Source organism: Mobula birostris, chromosome 31 (assembly GCF_030028105.1).
Source record: "Mobula birostris isolate sMobBir1 chromosome 31, sMobBir1.hap1, whole genome shotgun sequence".
Taxonomy (NCBI): Eukaryota; Metazoa; Chordata; class Chondrichthyes; order Myliobatiformes; family Myliobatidae; genus Mobula; species Mobula birostris.
Window position 1 is genome coordinate 20,341,911 of NC_092400.1, and position 27,422 is coordinate 20,369,332.

A 27,422-nucleotide genomic window follows, 5' to 3' on the forward strand; every position below is an offset into this window, starting at 1 on the left:
TCAAATAAATAAATTGAATAAATGTGGACGGATTGTATTTAATCACAATTTTGTTTTCAGACCTTTCATTCTCTAAACTTCTGTACCAGTCATTTTTTGAATATAGCGTAGGCTTTTTAGCTTTCTAGATCTTTGATCAGAATTGTCAGAAGTATGGTTTTCATTATCATCATTAAAGGTAAAATCTTAAGACTTTTTCCTCATCTCTCTGTGTTGTTTTTGTTTGACGTCTGATGTAATAGAAATAGAGCCCAAACTAAACTTTCAATATGATTTTTTTTAATCCTATAAATTAATCATCCAGGTGGTGGGCAAAATAATCTGGTTTTCAGGTCAGCTGTAATTGCTGTAATTAATCATGCTATATTATGTGATTTTGTTTCATAATGCTACATATGAGTATGTTAAGCAGTGAAGGAAAATGAAATGTTAATTAATGTTTAATCATGAAAAATGCTATCTGTACTTTGCAGCATTTGGAAAAGCAATCCATGCCCTTTCCCGAATTGGCGATGAATTATGCTTTGATCCTTTGCAAAACGGTGTAAGTTGTAGAAATTAACAATATGTTTGTGAGCCTTAACTTTTAGGAAGTGTTAAAATTGGATAAAAACATACCCTTTCTTTCAGAATGTTCTGATTTTAATCTTTTCATATATGTAGTGGTCTCTTAATTATTGCATTGTGGGGTGGGTGCAATGGATGACAGATTGGCTAAACTTTCTCCTGCTGGTTCAACTTAATAGGTAGAGGAATTGGGACCAGAATTGACCCAAGTAAATAAATCATATTAAAAATTGTACTTCAATAGTCATGCAGGTTAGGAGGGAAATTAAATAAACCATTTCTCTTGTTCCCCTTTCACCATCATGGAGCATTTTAAAATCTTTTGAGTAACAATCAGCTAGACTGCTTGCCTGAGGACTTTGGTGATGATATATTATATGATATTTTCTTTAGTGTAGGGCAGGAATTTGAACAAAGGCGTTTTTAAATTTCCTTGCTGCTTGTTGGCATGTTCAGTACTTCGTCAAAGTACTTTCATAACTTAAATATCTTCAAGGTATAGTGGCTCAGCCATAATATCAGCTGTTTTATGATTCTGATTGGAAAACACTATTTATATTAAACTATTCCAAAGGGGGTTGGCACTGAATTTCATTATGGCTCAGGACCTTCAAAAGAGAAACAAAGATTAAATTATATTTAAAGAAGAGAAAAGAAAATTGATAAGGGATCACTTCCTTAATTTTGAAAAATGGCAAACTCCTTTAAAATTTTAGACCCCGAACATGAATCTTTTTAAGTAAAGTAATTGTTTTCCCTATTTAATAGGTCAAAGAGCTTTGAATATTCAGTTGTATTCTAGAATAGCTAATCATTATTGTTTTTTTTCCCGCAGCTTGCACTGAGATCAGTTAATTCTTCTGCATCAGCATACGCTTGTTTTTTATTCTCTCCCCTCTTCTTCCTGCATTATAGTCAGGATAACAAGCAGCAGCAAGATTGCACTGAAGCTGAGGTTGTACCCCTCAACTGTAAACTAGCAGTTAAGGTACAGTTTGTGTTTTCACAGCCTACAGGTTAAAATGGTTGACAGAGACACCTAAATAGTATTTTTATTTAAACAAGATTTAAAGATGACAAATAAATAATATTTTTATTGAAATAGAATTTAAGTGCATTTCTTAATACACTGTGCAAAATTTGTTCAGTGGAAAGATATGTCGGTACAATATGTTAATATTGTTTCTTTGGTGTTAGCTGGAAGGCAGAAAATCTGAGATGTTAATGTTAGACCAAATGCATGGTCTTTATTCAGTTTATAAGAATTCTATTGGCTTGAATACAGTAATGGAAGTCACAATATGCCTGCTCTTGTGGTGAAATATGGAATTGCCTAAGTTGGAAAATAAACTTCTTAATCTTTATTGTCCTTTATTTAGAAGCCAGCAGACTAATCATCTTGGTGTCACTGATGTCTAAATTCAAACCATATTCAGCAAGAATACAGTTTACACTTGTTACTGAACGTTTTCATTTCCTCAGTAACTTACCACAAAGTAATATCCCATAAAATGTGGCTTTGCAATCCTCTGTATTCCACTGATAATGCACTATTTATGTTTTGCACTCATTGCTTGACATAATTTAGTAAAGTGTGAGCAAATGTGAAAATGCAGAAGTCTTCAAATACAATTTTTAAAATAATCATTGAATTCTTACAAGCCTGATTCTATTGGGCAAAAGCATTATTTAAGAGTAAATTTCTTGCCCATATTTTGCTCCCTTTTAAGAGCAGCTTGAAAATGATTTTGTATATGTTCTTACCAGTGTCTTGTTATAGTATTCAAATCATACTAATGATTTGATAGGAACCTGTATTTGTAATCTACCTTTCAAATGACACACATCCAGAACGCACATTACCGAGTTTATTCATTATGATAGATAATTTTATTACTACTTCTTGGCTCTCTGGGCTTTTTTTTCTTTTTTATTTAGTATATTCTTCCTATGTTTCGATGCCTAACTACACTAGAGAGGAGTGTGGAAAAATGCAAGATTTATGTAAATTCAGAGGACTGCCGAATAGTTTTTCAGTTCTGCTGTAAACATGGTAGGAAAATAGTTAATTAATCTGTCTTTAGATTTAATTGTAACTAGTTTTATGATTTTGTAGAGGTAAGGATAGTATTGGTAATTAATACTAGAGTAGATGCAATTTATTATGAAATGTAGAGAGATGTGATGGTCAATTCATACAAAGCAATTTTCCACAGATAAATGATTTAATGAGTAAGATATTTTTAAATACTGTTGGCTGATGTCCAAATATAATGAAAGGAAGACTATTTGTATGATATGACCTTTTTCACAATCCTGGGTCACCCTGAAGCACCTTGCAGTCATTGAAGTATTTACTTTTTGTGATTGGATATCTGTGACTAGTTGTGTTCTACAGGGTTTAGTGCAGGGACATGTGCTATTTGTAATATCATGAATAAATTGGATTTGGTTGTAGGAGACAAGATCAGTAAGTTCACAAAGATCTGTGGAGTTGTTGATAGTGTGTAAGAGGGTAATTAAGAAATCAAAGGTGCAAAGGAACTTGGGAGTCCTTGTGCAGGATTCCTTAAAATTTAATTTGCATGTTGAGTCAACAGTAAGGAAGGCAAATCCAGTGTCAGCACTCATTCAAAATTCAAAGTAAAATTTATTATCAGAGTACATACATGTCACCACATTCAACCCTGACATTCTTATTTTTTCTGTGGGTATTCTTTTACCTGCAAATATAAATAAATAGCAATAAATAACAAGAGCATGAAATAACAAGATAAAGAGTCCTTAAGATGAGATCATTGCTCGTGGGAACATCTCAATAGGTGAGTGTAGCTATCCTCTTTTGTTCAAGAGCCTGATGGTTGAGGGGTAGTAACTGTTCTTGAACCTGGTAGTGCGAGTTCTGAGGCACCTGTACCTTCTACCTGATGGCAGCAGCGAGAAAAAAAGCATGGGCTGGGTGGTGAAGATCTTTGATGATGGATGCTGATCATGTCAAGAGAAATAGAATATAAAAGCAAAGATGTAATGCTGAGGCTTTATAAGTCATTGGTCAGACTGTACTTGGAGTATTGTGAGCAGTTTTGGGCCCCTTATCTAAGAAAGAATGTGATGGCATTGGAGAAGGTCTAGAGGAGGTTCATGTGAATGATCCCAGGAATTAAAGGGTTTGATGGCTCTGGCCTGTACTCACTGGAGTTTAGAAGAATGAGAGGGGATCTCATTGAAACCTATCGAATATTGAGAGGCTTAGATAGAGTGGATGTGAACAGGATGTTTCCTATAGTGGGGGAGTCTGGGACCAGAGGGCACAACTTCAGAATAGAAGGACTTCCCTTTAGAACAGAAATGATGAGGAATTTCTTTAAGCTGAAGTGGTGAACCTGTGAAATTCACTGCCACAGATGGCTGTGGAGGCCAAGTTGTTGTACATATTTAACGCAGAGGTTTAATGGGTTTTTGATTAGTAAGGACGTCAAAGGTTATGGGGAGAAAGGAGGAGAATGGGGTTGAGAGGGATAATAAATCAGCTACGATGAAATGGAGGAGAAGACTTGATGGGCTGAATGGCCTAATTCTGCTCCTGTGTCTTACAATCTTATGTTGGTGAGATGGGCTGAGAAATGGCAGATGGAATTTAATCCAGATATATGCGAAGTGATGAATTTTGAGAGTACTAGTGAGGGTAGGATGTACATCAAGAATGGTAGTGTGGTAAGGCGTATTGAGGAACAGAGGGATCTTGGTGTACAAATCCAAATATCCTTGGAGGTGATATTGCCAGTGGATTATGTGGCTAAGAAGGTATACGGGATACTGGCCTGCATTAGTCAGAGCACTGAATGCAAGAGCGTGGAGGTTATGCTCCAACTCTGTATCTTATTGGTTGAACATTACCTTGGAGTGGAAATCGTCAAAAGTTAACATGATTGAGGTATATACAATTGAAGGGTATAGAGCAAACTGCAGGAAACTATACTCCATATCAGAGAAAACTCGAGGACATAGATTTAGGGTCAGGGTGAAGAGATTTAGAGGGGATCTCTGAATAGGAGAGGAATGGAAAATCACCACCAGCCCTGACAGCCTCCAGTGCACCTGTACCCACAGTCACTGTTGCAGATGTCAGATCAGTCTTACGGGAGAGTCAATCCATGAAAAGCATTTGGCCCAGGTGGAGTTCCTAGTAGAGTCCTTAGACCTTGTGCAGATCAGCTGGTCGGGTATTTGCAGACATTTTTGACTCCTCCCTACTTCAATCTGAGGTTCCCACTTGCTTTAAGAAGACCACTATCATCCCAGTTCCAAAGAGAAGATAAGGTAATGTTCCTTAATGCCCAGTGGTTCACTGCCCAGTTCCATCATGAAGAGCTCTGAGAGGCTGACCATGGCCTACAGTAGCCCCAGCCTCTCAGAAAGCCTTGGCCCACTGCAGTTCACCTACTGACAAAACAGGTCCATGGCATTCACCATCGCCCAGGCCCTATGCTCATCTCTGGAACAACTGGATAGTAAAGACACCTATATCAGACTACTATGTATTGACCACAGCTCCACCTGTAATACCATAATTCCAAGAAAATTAATCTCCAGACTACTATTAGATAGGAGCTGCTGACTCACAATGGGAGGCAACTTCCATCTTATTGTAGTAATACTGCCCCATTCATTAGATAAAAACTGTACAACCAGAATCTAAGTATCAAATAATTGATGCACTTTATTTCTGGTAAGAAATAAGCTGTGAAAATTTATAAGGCAATTTATTCTTGTAAAATACTTTATTAAACAATGTAACATCCATTAGTACTTTAAAATCATCTGAACTATCCATTGGATTTGGGGCATTCTAATTCAGTAGCATTAAATCAGTGTTAATGTTAATCGCTCCCTCATTGAAAGTATTAAATTATGAGAAATCAGTTTACGACTGTGTTCAGGAATGGAATCCTTGTGAAGAATAGCTGCACTTTGCATACACTGCCTGAAGCAGTTTTGCTAGTCAAAGGAGGCAATTGGGTGGGTTTAATACCAGTGGATCCCCACTGGTTGGCATAGGCGTGATGGGCCAAATGGCCTGTTCCCATGCTTTATGACTTGGGAATGCACAGCATGCCAGATGAACAGCAATGTGAAAAGACTGTTTAATCTATTTTACTGAAGTTAATTAAGAGATAAGAGATTTGCCAGCACTGGGGATATCTATGCTCTTATAAGCAATGCCATTTTAAAAATTCCCCGACAGGGGCATGACTAAACAGTTTAGCTAAAAGAATAGTACCTCACAACCCTCTCGATAATTCATTGGAGTATTTTCTAAAATTTGTGCTCCCAGTCTTCAGAATGGGAATTCAGCTGACAGTTTTCTGATTTGAAGATGGAGGTGTTGCCAATGAGCTACGGGTGGTCAAGAAAGTATGAGAACTCAGTTTAGCATCTTATATGAAAACTGGCACTGTGGTCAGGGAGCATTTACTTATTAATACTTAGAAACATCAGCCTAGATTATGTACGGGTCTCAAAAGTGACGCATGAGGTCATGACGACACTTCCAAGGGTGCTTCATTTGCCGTGAAATGTTAAGGAGTATTCTGAGCTTGTGAAAGCTACACTTGGTAATTGCGCATTTTATTTCTGTTAGATTCTAGAGATAAAATTACGCGTCTCTGTTGCATAATCTGTGAGAAGATGTCAGTCTGTCAAATGATATCTTGAACTTTTTATTTTACTTTTTCACTGGATCTTGTTCCAAATAACTTTCTATGTTGCTGCTTGCAGGAATTATTAAAGCTCACCATTTGGCATTTCAGGAATGTGAGTCCCTTCAGGCTGTGTTTTCGACGCACTTAAGCCCAAATATAGTGCGATGTCATGCAAGGTAGGAACTACTGTGCCTTCCAGCTGGAATAAACTTGTGGGTGAAGGAGAACATTATTATTGTCAAGGAAATTTAAGGTGAATAGCAACAGACTCCATGTGGTATTTTAGTAGTTCTATAGGTTGGGAAGTTGACAGACAAAAATATTAGCTGGAGCATTCCAACATCCCTAAAGGATCTGGCACACAAACACTGAGATAATTATTTCTTTATTAACATAATAGCTGTAAATGATAAGATGTTTTATCAATGCTTCAAAACAGAAACAGACCCTAGACTGAAACACTACTGGAAGAACAACAGATGAAATTAAATTGGTAAATTGATTTATGTTGTCACATCCACTGAGGTAGCCAGCTGCTGGTGTAGTGGCATCAGCACCGGACTTGGAGGTGAGTGGTCCCAAGTTTGAATCCGTCCGGCTCCTTGCACGCTTTCCATCCGTGCTGGGTTGAGCGTTGAGCTAGCAACTTGGCCTTGTGAAAAACAGTCAGATGCTATGGAGAAGGCAAAAAATGCTGCTGATGCACCACAAGGCGTGAGAAGGAACAACAATGTGCTGAGGTACAGTGACTTCTGTTTCCCCATCCCCACAGGTGATTTCATCACAACAGTGCAGTGAGATAGTACAAGAGAAAGAACGCAGAATAAAGTGTTATTGTTACAGAGAAAGTGCAGCTGTAAACAATAAGGTGCAAGGTCATAAAGAGGAATGTTGAGTCCATCTTATTCATATAAAAAGGGGTTTAGAAACTGTCCTTGAACCTGGCAGTATGTGCTTTCAGACTTTTGTATCTTCTGAGGGGAGAGAAGTGAGAATGCCGGTGTGGGTCAGATCTTTGATTAAGTTGGCTGCGTTACCGAGGAAGTGAGAAGTGCAGATAGAGTCCGTGAGGAGAGAGGCTGGTTTCTGTGATGTGCTGAGTTGTGTCCACAACTCTGTAGTTTCTTGCATTCACGGGCAGCACAGCTGCCACACCAAGCTATGATACATTAGATGGTATGCTTTTATGGTGCATTGATAAAAATGGGTGAGGACCAAAAGGGACATGCCATTTTTTTTTTAGCCTCTTGAAGAAGTAGAGGAGCTAGTTACCTTTCTTGGCTGTGCCATCTACATGATTGGCCAGCACAGGCTGTTGATGATGCTTACTCCTAGGAACTTGAAGCTCTCAGCCCTCTTGACCGCAGCACCATTGACATAATCAGTAGTGTGTGTACCAGAAGTCAGTGACCAACTCTTTTGTTTACTTTAAGGGAAAGGCTGTGGCCATGACACAAGTCACTAGCCTCTCTATCTCCATCCTGTACTCTGACTCATCATTATTGAGATACGGCTCATTATGGTGGTGTCATCTGCAAGCTTGTAGATGGTGTTGGTCACACTGTCATGAGCGTAGAGGGAGTAAAGTAGGGGGCTGAGGACGCAGCATTGTGGCACACCAACGTTGAGAATAATCGTGGCGGAGGTTTTGCTGCCTATCCTTATGGGTTGCAGTCTGTTGGTCAGGAAACCAGGGATCCAGCTGCAAGGGGAAGCATTGAGTCCCATTCTGGGAGTTTGGAGATGAGTTTGCTTGGAATTATAGTATTGAAAGGAGAAAACCTTAAAACAAAATAATTCATGTAATTTAACTTTTAAAGGCTTCTCTCTGACATAGCCGTTCATTTTCCAATGTCTCAAGAAGAAATTACTTTGACCGTAACTCCTTTGAAAGTCTTGTTCAAGAGCTATGTAGATGAAAACAAAGGTGAGTTAATTTCAATCATTACTGTAATTCAAAGGAAATAGAGTTCAAATATCAGCTAAGGGAGATAATTCTCTTTTTAAATTCTGTCCTCACGTTGACTTTTTCTTGTTAATATATAGATTTCTCAAAAATAATGCAAACTGAAGTGAGCTTGAAACCCAGTGAGTTTGAATATCTGCAGGTTGGAGTTGACGCTGAGATAACATTCTGCTTGAAGGAGCTTAGGGTATGGAAAATTATTTTATTGTAGTACATTGATATTTCTGAATTTAGTGTTACAAAATCACATATTGTAAAATTCAATGCAGTAGAGCCAAAATATAGACCAGCGTTCTGTATATCTGAATCACAGATTGCTTTTAATTAGAATATATATGGAAGGATTAGATACATTAAGAATACATATGTCAAGGAATTTTGTAAAAGACAGTTTTATTTTTTCCTTAAAACAAAGACCTTCTAATTCTATTCTCTTGTTACTTGCTTTCTGCAACACTTGCTCTCATTATTCCTGAGCTTCAGGTCTCTACTGCTGAGACAGACAGACTGGCATTCATACTCTTTAGACAAACAAGCTTCCTAAGTGTAGAACTAGAATAATGGCAGCGTGTCCAAACATGCATGATGCCCAAGGGACAATTGTGAACTGAAATGGGAAAGTGAAACTATGATTACACCACAATGCTTTATGTAAGTAATTAGTATGTCACTACAGAAGTTTACAACATATTTAAAAATAATTCATAATTTTTACAATAATGACAATTTTAATTCATGGAAATTATGAATTATTTTTATGTACAAAGGTAAACAGCTCTCTTACACCACCATCATTTGCTCATTGCTCACCAGTTTAAAAAATACATCGGATAGCATAGATAATACATAGCCTTTTGTGGTTTCCTACTGATAATGGATAACCTCACTTGTTCCTACATTATATACGATCTCCCATTTACATATGCAAACACGAGGAAATCTGCAGATGCTGGAAGTTCAAGCAACACACATAAAAGTTGCTGGTGAATGCAGCAGGCCAGGCAGCATCTCTAGGAAGAGGTGCAGTTGACGTTTCGGGCCGAGACCCTTCATCAGGACTGCAGTTGATGTTTTGGGCCGAGACCCTTCGTCACGAAGGGTCTTGGCCCGAAATGTCGACTGTACCTCTTCCTAGAGATGCTGCCTGGCCTGCTGCGTTCACCAGCAACTTTTATGTGTGTTGCCCCTATTTACATAGTTCGTCTATATCCATTTTTGTACCTTCAATGCCATTTATACTGTCAGTTAGCTTCATGTCATCAGCAAGCTTGGGAATGTTACATTTGATCTCAGCCAAACTGTTGATAAAGATTGTTAAGCTAAAGCACAAATTGCCATGGTAGCTTACTCAAAACAGCCTACCAGTCTGCGAAGGACCTTTTTGTTCCTACCTTGTTTTCTATCAGTTTGCTGCTTCCATATTTCTTTATTATTCCCTTTGTGCGACAACCTTGTGTGGAAATCTTATTCACCAACCTTATTTTCAACAGGATTTTCATGAGGTCCTTAAAGAACCCAAAAACTCAGTCACATTTCTTTCATAAATCCATGTTAACTCTGTTCAATTTTATCATTTTCTAATTGTCTTAACTTTACATTATCTGTGATAGATTTTAGCATTTTCCAGCTACTAAAACCAGGCTAACAAAGCTCAGGGTGTTTGTACTCTCTCTCCCTTCTGTATTAAATAGATTTGCTAATCTACAATATACACCATTCCAAAACCTATAGAATTTTGGAATATGGTAACTGGAGCATTCACTTTTTCTATTACTGTCACCTACAAGACTGAAATACAGATATTTTTGTTCTTTAGATTTATCATTTTTCACACACTCCAATTAGAATTTTCTTTGCTAATACTAATTCCCTTTACTTCCTCATTTGCATTAGACCTTTGGCTTTCCAGTATTTATGTGAAAATGTTTTTGTAAGCTACAGTGAAACAAAATACAAAATATTTAAAAACGAGGAAATCTGCAGATGCTGGACATCCGAGCAACACACACAAAATGGTGGAGAAACTCAGCAGGTAGCATCTATGGAAAGGAGTGCAGTTGATGTTTCGGGTACTCTTTTCCGTAGATGCTGCCTAGCCTGCTGAGTTGCTCCAGCATTTTGTGTGTGCTGATACAAAGTACTTAATTCCTTTGCCAGTTTTGTATTCCCCATTTTAAATTCTGCTGCCACTGTCCTTTACAGTCCAACATTTGCTTTTACTAGCCTTTTTGCCTTTATTTTCTGAGAAAACTTACAGTTTGCCTTATGTTTCTCATTAGTTTACTCTTGTATTCAAGTGTGATTGGACTGGTTTTCTTGTTTGTTTATCTTCCTTAAAGGAGCCCAGTTTGTCCTGGCAAAATCCAGTCTGGGATTTGGCAAGGGCGTTATCAAAGAGAACGTGCCACTTGATAGCACAGTATCGATAATTTCTATTATTTTGCATGTGATTGAGGGGAGTCTGAGTGTTAACTATTGGGATAGGAATTGACTTTTTTAATGAACAAGAATGTATTTGGATATTTTTCAACAGTATACAGTACTGTGCAAAACTCTTAGGCACCCTGGCTATATATATGTGCTTAAGACTTTTGCACATATTTGTCAATGTTGAGCGGAGAGTGAGTTTGTAAATCTAGCAGGAGCAAAGCATGTTGGGAATAGTGAGGGTAGAATTTCGCGGGAGGGGTGTGGGACAGTTGGCAGAGGAAGAGCACTGGGGCGGGGACTGGTGTGGGTGCAGACACACCCAGCCCTGAGACACCAGGCAGGGTCATTTGATTCCAAACAATTAGTTCATTGATCATAATAGAATGTCTCTCTAGTGCATCTCGCTCCCTTCTCTCCCTTCCCCTTTTCCCAACCATGATTTCCCTCTCCATGCCCCCTTCCCACTCTCAGTCCACCATAGAGACCCATTTCAGAATCAGCTTTATCATCACTCACATATGTCATGAATTTTTTTCTGGCAGCAGTACAGTGCAATATATAAAATTACTCCAGCACTGTTCAAAAGTCTCAGGCACATATATATAGCCAGGGTGCCTAAGTAGCATGGCTAATGGCACAACTTATTTTGGAGTACAAGTCTTTAGCGATGCATACAAGATCTTGTCTGTAGTCCAGGAATCAATTACCAGCTCTTTTGTTTTGCTGATGTTGAGGGAAAGATTGTTGTCTTGACACAGTTTCAGAAGATTTTCTATCTCTTGTCATCATTTAAGATTTGGCCCACTATAGTGGTATCACTTCCGAACTTGTAGATGGAGTTAGAACAGAATCTGGCCACACTGTCACAAGTATTAAAACTTTGAGATGTATTGTGTACCGCATAATTTTTACTGTCAAGTATAACCAATAGCACTCTTAGATTCACGCTCAAAGATATTGATCTAACTTGTTTATTTTGATCGTAAAGTGCCATACTAAAATGTGTATTGAAAGAAAAATGTCACATCTTGGGTACCCTGAGACAATTGTTTTGTTTGTATAGCATTGTATGTTAATGCTTTATTGCACTAGATAAAACGGATAATGACACCATACTGTCAAGTGGTAAGAAAAATAACACGGTTTCTTGGGATCCTGAAATGGAAAAATATCAGGATATCTCCTTTTTAGCAAGGTAGCGTTGAACAAAAGAGAAAAATAACAACTTGAATGTTTAGTTGGAAGAATTGGCGTGTGCATCCAGGCTATTTTATTCAATTTCCAAAAGTGCTGCAGGTGATTTATTTATAAGTTACTTGCTCAGATGGAATTCAGAGTGGATGACACATAATGATTCAGAACGTGGCAGAATTTGAAAATCCAGAGATAGCTAGCTACGTAATGATATCAGCCTGTGCTGAAAATGGGATTGAAAAGGATGCTAATTATTGCTGACTGCATGAAGCTGCTTGCTGATGTCTGTGGAGCAGCTCCCTGAGGAGACTGGTCTGAAATAGAGTGTTTCTGTGAGGCATTGTGAATAAGGTTAAAATTAAGCTTTGTATTACAAGGTAGGAGACTTTTTGATTTTTTGCTAGTATACTTTATACTGACATTACGGCTTTCTTTTAATTATGTAGTTTTTGTCATTTTAATTAATGCCCACAGGAGTAAAGTAACAAATGTGTTAAAGCTCCTTTTTTAATTATCCTACTTTGCATATTTCCAACCAAACCCTGGTATTTAAATCAATATTTGTCATTTAGAATTGAATTAATGCAAGCTATTTTAAGCTTCCACTCCATCTAAAGGAGTGACTGGTATGGAAATGTTATGGTGGCGCCTTAGATATCTTTTTGATGCCTAAGGCCCTCTTAAGTTAATTTGAGTAGGCCTTTCAATTAATATTGTATAAAAGAAATTGCTTTCTTAGTCATGTAGTTATGCGACAGTTCTGTGGGTGAAAATGTCTTGTTAATGAGATAGGTCGGAGGACAACGGCCAGACTGATCCAAGATGACAGGAAGGTAACAATAACTCAAATAGCCACCTGTTACAATAGTGGTGTGCAGAAGAGCATCACTGAATACATAATGTGTAGAACCTTGAAGTGGATGGGGTTCAGCAGCAGAAGACCACAACAGGTTCCACTCCCGTACCTGACGAAGTGGCCACTGAGAGTATTTGACTTGACTTTTGTTAGTCTGAGCTTTTGTGAAAGGAATGGCAACATATTTACAAATTCTAAAAATTTTGGAGCATGGTCACAAATTTCAAAGCTGAACAGAGTTCTGTTCTTTCGACTTTTTTATTCATCTTGTGCTTCTTTTGACATATCATTTATGTGGAGGAGCTGCCTTTATTTGTGACTGGCTTTCTTCATTAAAAAGAGCCAAAGTTTCCTATTTTGGAAAAGGCTTGTAGATTTCACTCTAGTGAAAACACGTTATTAGCAAAAAATGCAACTTATGATGGATAGCATTCTTCTAATGGGCTTGATGATTTTTGATTGGCGTGTAGTCAGTTATATTGTAAAACAAGTAATTTATACATGTTAGAACTGTGTAATTCAAAATGTGAGATAATTGTTTTAAGGTTAGCGAGTGGGCTGGAAGATGTTACTGAACTTCCTCAGCTGGGGATAAATTGGAGAGGCAGGATTTAATACATCAGCAGAGCTGCCACAGTAGTGGCCGTATCAGTAGTCTCAGTCAATGACAGAATCCTTACTGTGGAATTCGACGGGAACCCGGCGACCTCTGTCATCATCTGTTACTCCCTGCACAACTGCAGCGAGGAGAAGGAGGTGGAGGCCTTCGACAGTAAACTTCACAAAGCTGTCACTTCAATACTGGCACATAACTTCCTGGCTGTGCTCGGCGACTTTAATGCCCGGGTCGGACTGGAAGATGTTCCATACTCATACCAAGACTTTACCAACAGAAATGGACAATATCTAGTTGATTTCATCCAGGAACACAGTCTTACTGCCGCCAACACACAATTCAAGAAGCGAGCTGGTAAACTGTGGACATATGAAAGCCGAGCCTTCATCTACAGGAAACAGCTCGATTACGTCCTCATAAGAACAAAATGGCATAATTGTGTGATCAACACAGAAGCCTACAGCACCTTTAGCTCGGTCAGTTCTGATCACAGAGTAGTGTCAATGCAAGTGAGACTGAGCCTGCGGCAACCCAAAGCCACAGGTCCCAAGGAGAAGATAGACTGGAAGGCATTCTCCTCACAACCTGTTCTTCAAGCTCAGTACACAGTGGAGGTGAGAAATCGCTTCGGCCCACTGGAAAGGAGGGGAGGAAGAGACTGCCACCGACCGCTATCAACAGCTCATAGACGCACACACAGATGCAACAAGGAGTTTGCCTACTGTGAAGCGAATCAAGAACAGTCGAATCACAAAACATCCTGACGTCGTTTCAGCAAGAAGTGTGGTCAATGCTTGTCATGCCGAACATAGAAGGAGCGAAACAGAAGAGCTAAGAGACAAGTTCAAGACAGCAAAGAAGAATCTCTTTGCCACCTACAACCAACTGAAGGAAGAGGAACTAGCTGAGAGGATTAGAGAGATAAAAGCTGCTAATGAAGACATGCAGCATGGAGAAGCATGGCGCCTAATCAATGAGATCAGTAGACGGAAGAAGTCCCCATTAGGTCAAATAAGTGGTAAAACGGCAGAGGACCGTGTCCTGACGTGGTTTACCCATTTGAAGAACTTGTTGGGAAGCCCTCCAACGATCACGGAAGAAGAAGAGGACATACCCACGATACTAATGCAAGTCGACATCGATGACGGCCCATTCACCATTGAGGAACTGAAGAAGGCCAAATATGCACTCAAACAGGGCAGGAGCGCTGGACCAGATGGGATACCGCCGGATGTCCTGAAGAACTGCGACCTGGATGGCATCTTGCTGGACAAATGTAATACAGCACTGATGAAAGGCGACAAACCAGAAGAGTGGTCACTCTCAAACATTATCTCAGTCCCCAGGTCTGGATCCCTTACAAAGACAGATAACTACCGCGGTATCAGCTTGACCTGCATCTTAGCAAAGCGATACAATCGGATGATCTTGAACAGGATTCACACCGCCATTGACCCTAAGCTAAGATTCAATCAGAATGGTTTTTTGGCAGAAGTGCACAACAGTAATGCAAATACTTGCTCTCCGTAGGATCATCGAGGAAGTCAAGAAGAACAACCGACCAGCTGTGCTTACCTACATCGATTTCCGCAAAGCTTTTGACTCCATTCACCGAGGTAAAATGCTGAAGATCCTGAAAGCTTACGGAGTGCCAGACCACCTACTGAGAGCAATAGAGTCCAGCTATACCAAAACCATGGCGAAAGTTGTATCACCAGACGGAGAAACAGCAGTGTTCGAGCTCCTAGCTGGTGTGCTGCAAGGAGACACTCTGGCACCCTACATCTTTATAATCGTCCTTGATTACGCTCTGCGTCAAGCTACCAAAGATCATGACAAGCTTGGTTTTACCATAAAACCAGGGCGAACCAAAAGGGTCAGACCAGTTACACTCACAGATCTCAATTTTGCAGATGACATAGTCCTGCTCTCTGACCAGATGGAGGAAGAACAGCAGCTACTGACAAAAGTGGAAATAGAATGCAATAAAGTTAGACTTCACCTAAACGCTAAAAAGACAGAGTACATGGCGTTTAACTGCGACGAAGGTACTCTCAAGACCGTAGAGAATGATACCATTAAGAAATGGTACCATTAAGACTACAAGTACCTCGGGTCAAGAATGAAGAGTTCGGAGAAGGACATAAAGCTACGGAAGGCGCTGGCGTGGAGGGCTATGAGCGACATGAAGGAAATCTGGAAGTCGAATCTGACCAGAGGGCTTAAAAAGAGGATTTTCATAGCAGTCTTATAGTCCATTCTCACGTACGGACGCGAGACGTGGACACTCACCAAGACGATGCGAATGCCTCTAGATGGTTGCTATACATGAATGCTCCGGATGGCTCTTGATGTGAGTTGGCAACAGCACATGACGAACGTTGAGCTCTATAACAACCTACCGATGCTCCCCACTAAAATTGAGGTGAGAAGACTGCAACTAGCGCGGCACTGTCTATGCCACCCCGAGCTACCTGCCAGCCTAGTCATCATCTGGGAGCCCAATCACGGGAGGATGAACCCTGGGCGCCCTCCAAAGACTATGGTCAACATGCTCCTAGAAGACAGCAGCGCGGCTAATGTAGATGAACTGAACACACTGATGAGGAAGAGGGAGAAGTGGAGAGTCCGTCATTGTGCCCGATGCCGGCCCCCTAGGCCTGAGTCGACGTAGTAGTAGTAGAGCTGCCACAAAGGATGCTGACTTTAAATGGCCATTTAATTTCCGTTTGTGTTTACAGCTCTTATACAGTGTTGTTGCAAAGTTTGCTCTTTGAACAGAGCAAAACATGCTTCATCAATATTTCCATTTTATGTCCTATCAAGACCATTTAAATTAGTAGCTACACACTTACTATTACATTTATATTCATTTCTGTTTTTATACTACTTCTGTCTTGAAAGGATTTACAGGAATCTACGTATTGTAAAAAACATTTTACCATCATGAATGCCATGCAAATTGTAATGTGGTTTACCATTTTATTAAAATTTTCATATTCTTTTATCTCATTGCTACAGGCCTATATAATAAATATGCACTAAATTTAAAGATGTAAAGTTTGTGTTGCAATAAATTATGGCTTTAGAGATAATTTGCTAATTTTGATAGTAACTTGTCAGTTCAGCTCTTTTAGTCCCCCAGAGATGTTAACTCTTATTCGCCTCCAGTACCTTACACAATTATGCGTCATTCATACATTCTTATATACGTGCAAAAATGGGTCAGGATATTTGACTGGAGAATCAGCCATGGTCAATACCTTGCATAAGTCTTAATGTTCTACAGCAGCTTTCAACATAAATATTATGACTTCAAAATGTCCTCTTCATCAGTTGAACTTCTACCATAACAAAAAAATTGATAAGTAATTGGTTTATTTCACCAAAAGTATTTACATTACTGCATTATACATATTAATTCAGCAGTTTTATTTTGAAATAGATTTTCAATTGCCAAAATTTTAATTGGTCATCCAATGTTTACTAATGCATGGTTGGGAGCTGAGAAATGTAGTCTCTAAAATTGAAAAAATTACATTTATCTTAGTTTAAAATGTTCTGTTATATTGTTTTGCATTGCACTGCTAAGAAAAGCACATTATTTTAAAGGTCTGTGCTATTATATTTCGCTACAGATAGTTTTTTTTGTATTTTAAGGGTCTTCTGGCATTTGCAGAATCAATGAGCCTTTCCATTTCAGCCCATTTTGAAACAGCTGGGAAGTGAGTTTATTTTCTACCAACAACTTTATAGTAACAAAACCAGCAATATTTGTGCTTATTTGTAGGTGCTGTAAGTTGTGATTATCGTAGGCTGTGCTTGCTGTATAACAATATGCGTATTTCCATTTATATAGCATATTTCTCTAAAAATTATCCTGAAGTTTCTCACAGAAAGGAGGAGCTACAAAAACAGATGACTAAAAACTCATCTAAAAAGATGAATTTCAAAACAGGTTGATTGAATTGATGCATTGATGCAGGTGAAAGGAGGGGGTGGTTGGAAGTTTAGAAATACAGTAGATGGCACAGAGGTAGACCATTTTGTTTATCATGCCATTCTGGCTAAAAAGAAAATTTATTTAGACCAATCTGTCTGTGGTCGTTGATGTCATAGTACTTCAGCACACATCCAGATATTCTGCAGTCACGATGTAGGCTTTTGCTTCCTCCCTCATTTCAGACAGTGAATTCTGTATTACCGCTACTATTTGCTGGAAAAAAAACTAATCCTTGAGCCTGATATCTCTAAATGGAAAATCGTCTTCCCAGTTCACATAGTCTAGTCTTTGTACAATTTTATGCAACACAGTTAAATCTCCCTCAAGGCTTCTTCGTTTCAAAGGAACAAGTTAGTCTTTCCTCGTATCTGAAATTCTCTAAGCTTAGCAAAATTCATGTATTGTGGCTAGAGCGTACATAGTACCTTAAACTGTGGTCTAATGAGCATTTTAGTTTTTGCATAATCATGGAAAGTAACATATTCTATAGCTTTCTGAACCAGCTTTTCTGCAAGTTCTGAAGTAACCTTCAACCTGCACAAAACTGTTCGAGACCTGTTGTATACCTTGCCATTTCCATAAACTTCAGATTAAATTCCATTTGCCCCTTTCTTGCTTACATAACCAATCCATTGATATCTTGATTATCTTATACAGCAGAGGTTCCCAACTATATGTCATGGACCAATACCATTAAACAGGGGGTCCATGGACCCCAGGTTGGGAATCCCTATTATAGAGCAATTATAGAAGTATCAATACTTGATCAGAGCAAGTACCTGATATCTGGAATCCTTGCCACAAAATAAGCAAATCTGATTTTATGTATCTTTTGAAACATTAAGACGTCTTAAGCCAATCTCTGTTCATAAGGACAGTTTGTTCAAAAAAGATAATCTTTCTACTAATTACATAATAATGAGATATTATTTTCTAAATGATTTGCATCTAAACTCAAGTCAGGAGATATTGCAAAACTTCATATTCATGAAATTGCAGTCTTTTCATCTATTTGATTTTACAGGCCAATTGGATTTATCATTGATAACATGATGCTCGAAGCTATTTTCGTTCTGGCTACGGTAATTGACATAGGAACTCAGTCATCATCACAGCATAATCAGGACTCAAAAACCTTTGACAATACGAGGTACAGCTTTGTAGACATACTTTTGGATGTTAAAAATATAGAATGTAGAACAGCACAGGAACAGGCCATTCTGCCCACAATGTTGAGCTGAACCAGCTAAAAGCAAATCAAAAACACCCAAACACTAATCTTACACCATTGTCCATATCCCTCCATCCTCCTTACATCCATGTGCCTATCCAAATGTTTCTTAAAAACCTCTAATGCATTTGCCTCTGCCACCTTACCAGGCAGCGTATTCCGGGCATCCATGACTCTTGAGTAAAGAACTTAGCCCTCACATGCCCCTTGAACCCACACCCTCCCGCCTTCAATGCATGTGCTGTGGTATTAGACATTTCAACCCTGGGAAACAGATACTCTCTGTCCACTCTATCTAAAGCCTCTCATAATCTTATAAACCTCCATCAGATCTCCCCTCAGTCTCTGGCACTCCAGAAAAAATAATCCAAGTTTATTCAGCCTCTCATGATAGCATATGCCCTGTAAACCAGGCAGCATCCTGGTTATATTATACAGTTCACAAATATCCTCTGAGATGCTACATTCTCTAACTAATATTCTCACAATATGATCCTTCTGTTTCACTGATACATGCACCTTTGATTGTCATAAATTGGCAACTATCTGAAGTGATTTAATTGAACTCCATTAACTAAGTATTAGTTATTTAAACCAAATATTTAGCCTTTGGTATAACATAGGTGCTCCTTATAACAAGAGAGTGGAGAGGGGGTGGTATTGTGAAGCAAGACTTGTGGATCCTTGCTGTAACCATATTTTTCTTGTGCATCTTGCAGGTAACAATAATCTTATTTCACTTTGTTCTTATATCTTTCACTTTCACTTTGTTCTTTCACTTTAGGATACAAGCTTTGTATGTTAATCCTTCTTCACTACTTAACGTGAGGTTTTCAGTCTCCCTGTTACAAACAGCTAATCATGTTGAACTTATGATAAAATTCCAGACAACCATAAGCACTGAATTCCTATGCGCATGCGAAATGGTGTGATTTTTCAAGTTTGCCATCAGTATATTTGGAACTAAATTTCTCTTGTTTTCCACTGCCCACAACTTCCCATTCATCACTTTTTAACAGGTTTTTAAGCTAAAGATGTACAATTCTTATTGTTTGGTTATTTCAGTGCAACAGCACTCAGCCACTTGGCAATGCTTACTTTATTTCAATTTTTAAAAGAGTAATAGCCGAAGTTATGGAATCATACTGGATTTACAACAGGAGGAGAGGTGTTATCTGTTGCCAATCCAAAACGCTCTTCTGCTAATCCCAGCCGTAAGCACTTGACCTGTAGGCCTGCAGTTTATATCTCAAGCACACAGTGTATGCACTGTGTATGTTTATAGTTTATGCCAACAATCTATATAGACTATAAATTCCAGACTCTTACACTCTCTGAGTGAAAATGCATTTGATCTTTAAAGTCTTCTTACAGTTTCTATAAACCTATGGAGCATGGTTTTTAATCCTTGTGCTAATGGAAATAGATCCTTTCTATTTTCTCAATTTAGGGCTGTTGTTTTTGCAATTACCTCAATTAATTTACCCTTAGGCCTCCTGTTCCAAAGAAAGCAAATTCAAATTTCCTTAATTAATTGATTACAATTTTCAGTGCAAAATATTCCTAAATTTCCTGTGCCATGTCCAGTGCAATCACATCCTTCCTGTATCAGACTGTATGCAATACTCAAGCTGTGGTCTAACTAGTGTTGTACATAGTTCAAATATTACCTTCTCAGCCTTACCTTTTAAAGGTAGGTTTCCAAAATGCTTTTCTGACTAGATCGCTGAACCATTCCTGCAACCTTGTGATGATACGTGGACAGACAGTATACCAAGGTCCACACCACTCAATATCCTCAATGAATGTGTATTTCCAACATTTTTGAATTAGAAATAATTTTTACTGTATTTTTTCATTACTGTGGAATGGTGAAAATCAAATTTTAAAAATCAAATATTTGTGATTAAAAATATAATTTGCAAAATTGATTCAATGAAAATTGGATGTCTCTTAGTTTTTAGGAAACTGATACCTGTAACTGGATTCAGACCGGTGAATAAACTTTTAAGATTTGTGAACATGTAAGCCCAGTTCTTTTTAAGTTTGCTGCTGGATCTCATATTTAAGTTCTTTGATATTATACACCTGTGTATTAATATAAATAATTTTAACTACTAGGATCTTACTAACATTCATCTACCAGCAGTGTTAATCTGACAGACATTCAGATTGAAGATGTGAATAAATTGATTACTGAAGAAATCAATGCACCAGCTATAACCATGGGAACCACTTTACAAAAAGATGCTCAGTGCCAAATTCAGGATGGAGAAGATAACTGTAGGAGCCCTAAATTAACTGGAGAGCTGAAACAAAATGTCAAAACATTCTCTGTATGTAACAGTTGTTCAGAGGATGTTGAAAGTGAAATGCTGCCTGGAACACCACCAAATAAAAAGGTAGAGTATTGATTTATAGAATATGAAATGCTTTTGTTGAAATAAATTTACTTTGAATTATAAATTGTAAAATATTGCACTTCAGACAATTTAAAATTATACTGTTGATCATCCCTACAACTGGCTTAATTTAGTTTTTCCTAATGACCTATGCTTACCTTTTCCCATGTTTTAGTCCTCTAAAAACTTTTTTTTCAACCTGAAAGTAGCTGTTTTTCAACAAGTTCTGAATCTAGAAAAGCTAGCACAGAAAATATTCCATTCTAGTTATTGGGCTGGAATACCCATCAATGTTCAGCAGCTTCCAATCTCCAGCACTGCTTTTCCCCCAGTTAGGAAAAAAAAGTATTCTACTGTAAGCCATAAGTAAGATTAACTGTCAGTACCCTAGCATATCTTGGCCAAGAGCCAAATATTTCATTAAACCCAAATGGTAAGGCTTACTTATGTTTATATAAGTAAAAACAATCAACAGGAATTTTATTTCTTTTCCTTTTCCTGTCGTATCTCCTGGCTAGATCTTCTGAATTTCACCTTTGGATCTTCTGTTAAGTGACTTGTTCCTGTTTATTATTTCTCCACTAGCTCCCTTTCCAGTATTTTTCTGCCTTTGTGTTACAGATGCTAAATTATACCTTATGGCCTACATTTTTTATTAGAAACATCATGATATACATGATGATCAACACTAAATTAAGAACATTTTATGATTTAGAAAAGACTGATTGCTACTGTTCTGACGCTTATCAATTAACTCCTTCAGGATCAGCGTCCTTCAAGGGTGGAAATCTGCCATCCTTACCCAGATTTGCCTTTTGCCACTATAGACCCAGAGCAACATTAATTCTTAACAATTAATTCTGAAATGGCCTAAGATTCACTGAACTTTACTTTCCTTTTGCAATTTCACCTTGGTTCTATTTCACCAAGTTTCTGACTTCCATAACCTGTAATTGTTGATTATGCAGATATATTCACAATGTACTTGAAAGAAAGACAGCTCATGGAATATTTCCTTAGAATTGGAGTTGGTTTATTATTGTTACATGTACCAAAGTTTCAGTGAAAAGCTTGTCTTGCATACTGTTCATACAGATCATTTACATAAAACAATGCAGAATAAAGTATCACACACAAAAAAATGCTGGTGAACACAGGACTAACCGAAGGGTCCCGGCCCAAAATGTTGACTGTACCTCTTCTTATAGATGCTGCCTGGCCTGCTGCGTTCACCAGCATTTTTTGTGTGTGTTGCTTGAATTTCCAGCATCTGCAGAATGAAGTATAATAGCTACAAATAAAGTGCAATGCAGATTAAACAATAAGCTATGAATTCATAACACAGTAGATTGTGAGGTCAAGAGTCTATTACTACGTAATGGACTCTTGTAGGGACCATTTCACAGTATTATAACAATATGTAGTAGCTGTCCTTGAGTCTACTGGGTCATGCTTACATGCATTTTGTACTTTTTGCCCGGTAAAAGAGAGAATGTACAGGGTGGGTGGGATATTTGATTATTCTGGCTGCTTTACTGAGGCAACAAGAAGTTTAGACAGTCCACAGAGGGGAGGCTGGTTTCCATGATGTGCTGAGCGGTGTCCACAACTCTCTGCAGTTTGTTAAGGTCACGTGCAGAGCAGTTGCTATACCAAGCCATAATGCACCCAGACAATACTTTCTGTGGCTATTGGTAATGTTCACTTCTAAGAACTTGAAGCTCTCAACCACAGCACCATTGAGGAGGATGGGAGAATGTGCACCACCCCCTTCCTGAAGTCAGTGACCATCTCTTTGGTTTTGCTGACATTGAGGGAAAGTTTGTTGTCTTAACCCTATGCTATTAAGCTGTTTATCTCCCTCCTATACTCAAGTCATCATCAGGACCATAAGATACAAGAACTCGATCAGGCCATTTGGCTCACGGAGTTTATGCTGCCATTTCATCATTTCTCTCTTAGCTCCAAATTCCTGCCTTCTCTCCGAACCCTTCGTGCCCAGACTAATCAAGAGTCTATCAATCTGTGCCTTAAATATACCCAATGACTTGACCTCCATAGCTGCCTGTAGCAACAAATACCACAGATTCACCACACTCTGGCTAAAAAAATTCCTCCTCATCTCTGTTCTAAATGAACGTCCCTCTATTCTGAGTTTGTGTCCTCAGGTCCTAGCCTCCCCCACCAAAAGAAACATCCTCTCCACATCCACTCTATTGAGGCCTTTCAACATTCAATAGGTTTCAATGAGATTCCAACCCACCCCCCCCATCCTTCTGAATTCCAGTGAGTCAAGGCCTAGAGCCATCAAATGCTCCTCGTATAAGCCTTTCAATCCCAGAATCCCGGAATCATTTTTGTGAACTTCCTTTGAACCCTCTCAAATGTCAGCACATCCTTTCTTAGATAAGGGGCCCAGACTGCTCACAATACTCCAAGTGAGGCCTCACCAATGGTTTCTAAGGCCTCAACATTATATCCTTGCTTTTATATTCTAGTCCTCTTGAAATGAATTTTATCATTTGCCTTCCTCACTACTGACTCAACTAGCAAATTAACCTTTGGGGAATCCTGCACAAGGACTCCAAAGTCTCCTTGCACCTTAGATTTTTGAATTTTCTCTCCACTTAGAAAGTAGTCTATATTTTTCTTTCTTTCACCAAAGTGCACTTCCCGGCCATCTTCTTTGCCCATTCTCCTAATTCTGTCTAGGTCCTTCTGTAACCTCTCTGCTTCCTCAACACTACCTGCCTCTCCACCTCTTTGTATCGTCTGCAAACTTGGCCACACGGCCATCAATTGCATCATCCAAATCATTGATATAATGTAAAAAGCAGTCACTGGTAGTCAACCAGAAAAGGCTCCCTGTATTCCCACCCTTTGCTTCCTGCCGATTAGCCAATGCTCTATTGATGGTAGTGTCTTTCCTGTAATACCCTGTGCTCTTTCCTTGTTAAGCAGCCTCTTGTGATTGTCAAAGGCCTTCTGACAATCCATGTACATATCCACTGGTTCTCCTATGTCTATATTGCTTATTACTTTCAACAGATTAGTTAGACAAGATTTTCCCTTCAGGAAACCATGCTGATTATGGTCTATTTTATCATTTGCCTCCAAGCACCCCAAAACCACATCCTTAACAATCAACTCCAACATCTTGCCAACCACTGAGTCAGACTAACTGGCCTGTAACTTCTTTTCTTCTGCCTTCTTGAAGAATGGGGGAACATTTGCAATTTTCCAGTCATCCAGAACCATGCCAGAATCTTATTGATTCTTGAAAGATCATTACTAATGCTTCGCCAATCTCTTCAGCTACCTCTTTCAGAAATCTGGGTGCAGACCATCTATCTTCAGACCTTTCAGTTTCTCACTCCCCTCCCCAGTAAGAGCAACTCTTCTGCCTCCTGACACTTCCAAACTTACAGCATACTGCTAGTATCTTCCACAGTGAAGACAGTTGCAACATACTGATTCAGTTTATCCACCATTTCCTTGTCCTCCCTTTACTACCTCTCCAGCATAGTTTTCCAGCGGTCCAGTATCTCATCTAATCTCTTTTACTCTTTATATATCTGCAGAAACGTAGTATTCTCTTTAATAATGTCTAGCTTATCTTCATATCCATCTTTAGTTGCCTTGTTGGTTTTTAAAAAGCTTTCCATTCCTCTAACCCCACTAATTTTTGGCTCTGTTATATGCCCACTCTTTGGCTTTGACAGCACAGTGGCATCATCCTGCCTTTAGAATACTACTTATTTGGGATGTACCCATCCTGCACCTTCCAAATTCCTCCTAGAAACTCCTGCCATTGCTGCTGTGCCATCATCCCTACTACTGTCCCCTTCTAATCAATTTTGGCCAGCTGCCATATCGTGCCTCTGTAATTCCTTTTATTACACTGTAATCTGGCTTTAGCCTCTCCTTCTCAAGTTGCAAGGTGAATATCATATTCTGAGATACAGTCCACCACCGTGGTATCATATGCAAACTTGTAGGTGGAGTTAATGGAGATTATTACTTTAAAGACTCACTTGATTTGTATGTATTAATCATATTTGTATTCTTTCCAAAAAAAAGTTGTGTACACTATTCTTCAACGACGTGCTGTCTAAATATCAGAAGAACAATCATCAATCATTAGCGTGCCTAGCAAATGACAGTGAAGAGGAGGAGATCAAGGAAGGAAAATGCAGGCAAAATTCTAAGAATTCAGGAACGGCAGCCTTGGCAATGTCTTGCTAAAGGGTTTCTGGATCTTGAAAGCAAAAATCTTGTAGTGCTTTATTGCAGTTCCAACTATAAGATACAGACTTTGCTGTGCAATGAGTTATAAAGGACAGAAAGCAATTCAATTATCATATTCTAAAGCATCACAGCATTAACAATAGCAAGTTCAATGCCACAAGTTATCAGTTGATTACATTAATCCTTTATAGGGTTAACAGTACAAAATATCCGAGTTTGGATTCTTACCAGCCTGCAGATACCATTTTAAATGCCAAGTTCAAATTTCTTTAAAAAATTTGAAATGGCAATCAAATTTAAATGTTAACTTATTGCAAATTAAATTCCTTGATCCATACCTAGACTAACAAGAAACCTGGAAAAAATTTCTATGCAATTGCTTTCATGACTTCAACTTTCTATTTAGTGACATTTCAGTAAACTTTCTATTTTGGAAGATAGCTAATGTAGAACCTTAAACTGCCTTTTGCAGACTAAAGAAATAAACAAGACTTATTAAGAATAGTTTAACTTATAGTAAATCTTTGAAGCTCAATGTGTGATTTTTTTTTTGGTACACTTTTTCCATGTCTGTGTACTTAGTCATGCAGTAGTCCCTCAAAACATACTATCTCCCACGATAGCGAGATTTCAGTAACCAAGACAGTTCAGCAAAATGTTAAATGATTTACATTAAACCTAAGTATATTTAAATCCTTGAAATGGTGGGAAATACAATAACTAGCTTTTGCTAGAGCAGTTTAGCAGGGTTCAATGCATTTCTAAAATTTCAGTATTGAGATTCGCTGACTTGTGTTTACAGTCCCACATTGCAATAATCTCAGCATAATACGAGTGGTTTACTGGATGACCAATAAGTGGAAGCATGTTTATGAATTATACACTCAATGTTGAATTGCCAAATCATTTTTCTACTGAGCTTGTAGTATGCCTGATTGTAATAGTCAAAACAAGATAGCTGTTAATAAATATCCAAAATGTTTTGTGAAGCATAGGATTTATGTTCTGAGCATGTCAAAGTTTAGGTAATTAATCTGTAGAAAATTCTGGCAAATAAGCTGTTTCTATGAATATTTAAAAATCAAATCAATGATGCTTACAGCAATGGATGCCATTTAGCCTATTAAGCATACAGGCTTTGCCAAAGGGGGAGAAATACAAAACTCCCAGTCTGAAAGTAACACGATATCTGGCAGTACCAGTGAAGCATTAAGTTTGTTAAGCACAGCAGAAAAGATTATTGCCTATATATTGTACTCAATTTACTAATTTAATAAAATTCAAATACTTTGTGAATATCTGTGATGTAGTTGTATCATCCATATTTTGTCAATGAAAAATTAATGAAATATAAGAGTTGACTATTTGCATATACAGCATCTGCACATTTTGTAGTCCATAATATTCTCTTAAAGTGCTTGCAAGGATTCTAACAGTTGACAAATCTGAGTATTAAATAGCAAATGGAAAAATCTGGACAAAAAGAACCAAGTATCTAACCTTGAAATTTCACTAATCCATACTTAGGTGTAGCATTTAAAATCACCAACTGGCTAAATATGAATATGCCAAGTTGTAATTGAAATAAACTATATATTGGTGCGCAAAGCTCTCTTTTTAGAATTTAAGCTACTGTTTAGATTACAGAAATGTTATTCTTGAAAACATTGCATTCAACATTAAAAATATAAAATGATGTAGTGTTTGATACTGTAAACAGCATATAATGACTGCATAATGCTGGTAGGCATGTTGAACTAGGATGTGCTTCAATATTTGAAATGCGAAGGAGGATTTCTTCATAAAGGCATAACATTTTCAATACACCTACTCTGAAAGGCATCCCTGGAAATTAGTCCTGTTTATTCCCAAGAATTTGTCTCCAAATTTAAAATAAAGCATTCCAAACTCATCTCTAATTCTGGAAATAAGTACACAAATCTAATCATCCTTTTGAATATCCCTATCCCATTTGGTATTCAGAAGGAATGGCAGATATATTTTCTGTCTGGCTACTGGAAGAGTGTATTGTATTCTTCTTAAACTAAAATAAATACAAGAGTTTGAGGGACAGTGTGCTGGGACATGGATTTGTGGAGATGTGCAGTACGGGGGGGGGGGGGGAGGGGAAGAAGAGGAGGTGAGAGAGGAATGATAGTATTAACCATCGGTGTGGAAAAAAGACCTGGGATCAGATATGGGAAGTT

At 38.3% G+C, this 27,422-nt stretch overlaps 1 protein-coding gene across 1 annotated transcript; it reads left to right on the top strand.

The window, feature by feature from the left end:
• The first annotated feature begins 436 nt into the window (after positions 1-436).
• On the top strand, positions 437-25,560 carry LOC140190897 (cell cycle checkpoint control protein RAD9A-like). The gene is made up of 10 exons (XM_072247840.1): positions 437-544; positions 1,403-1,555; positions 2,506-2,620; positions 6,346-6,445; positions 8,090-8,196; positions 8,316-8,422; positions 16,992-17,056; positions 18,359-18,484; positions 20,715-20,967; positions 25,048-25,560. Exons 1-10 carry the CDS (start codon positions 437-439, stop codon positions 25,210-25,212), a joined length of 1,299 nt encoding a protein of 432 aa, XP_072103941.1. The 3' UTR covers positions 25,213-25,560.
• Positions 25,561-27,422: the final 1,862 nt, after the last annotated feature.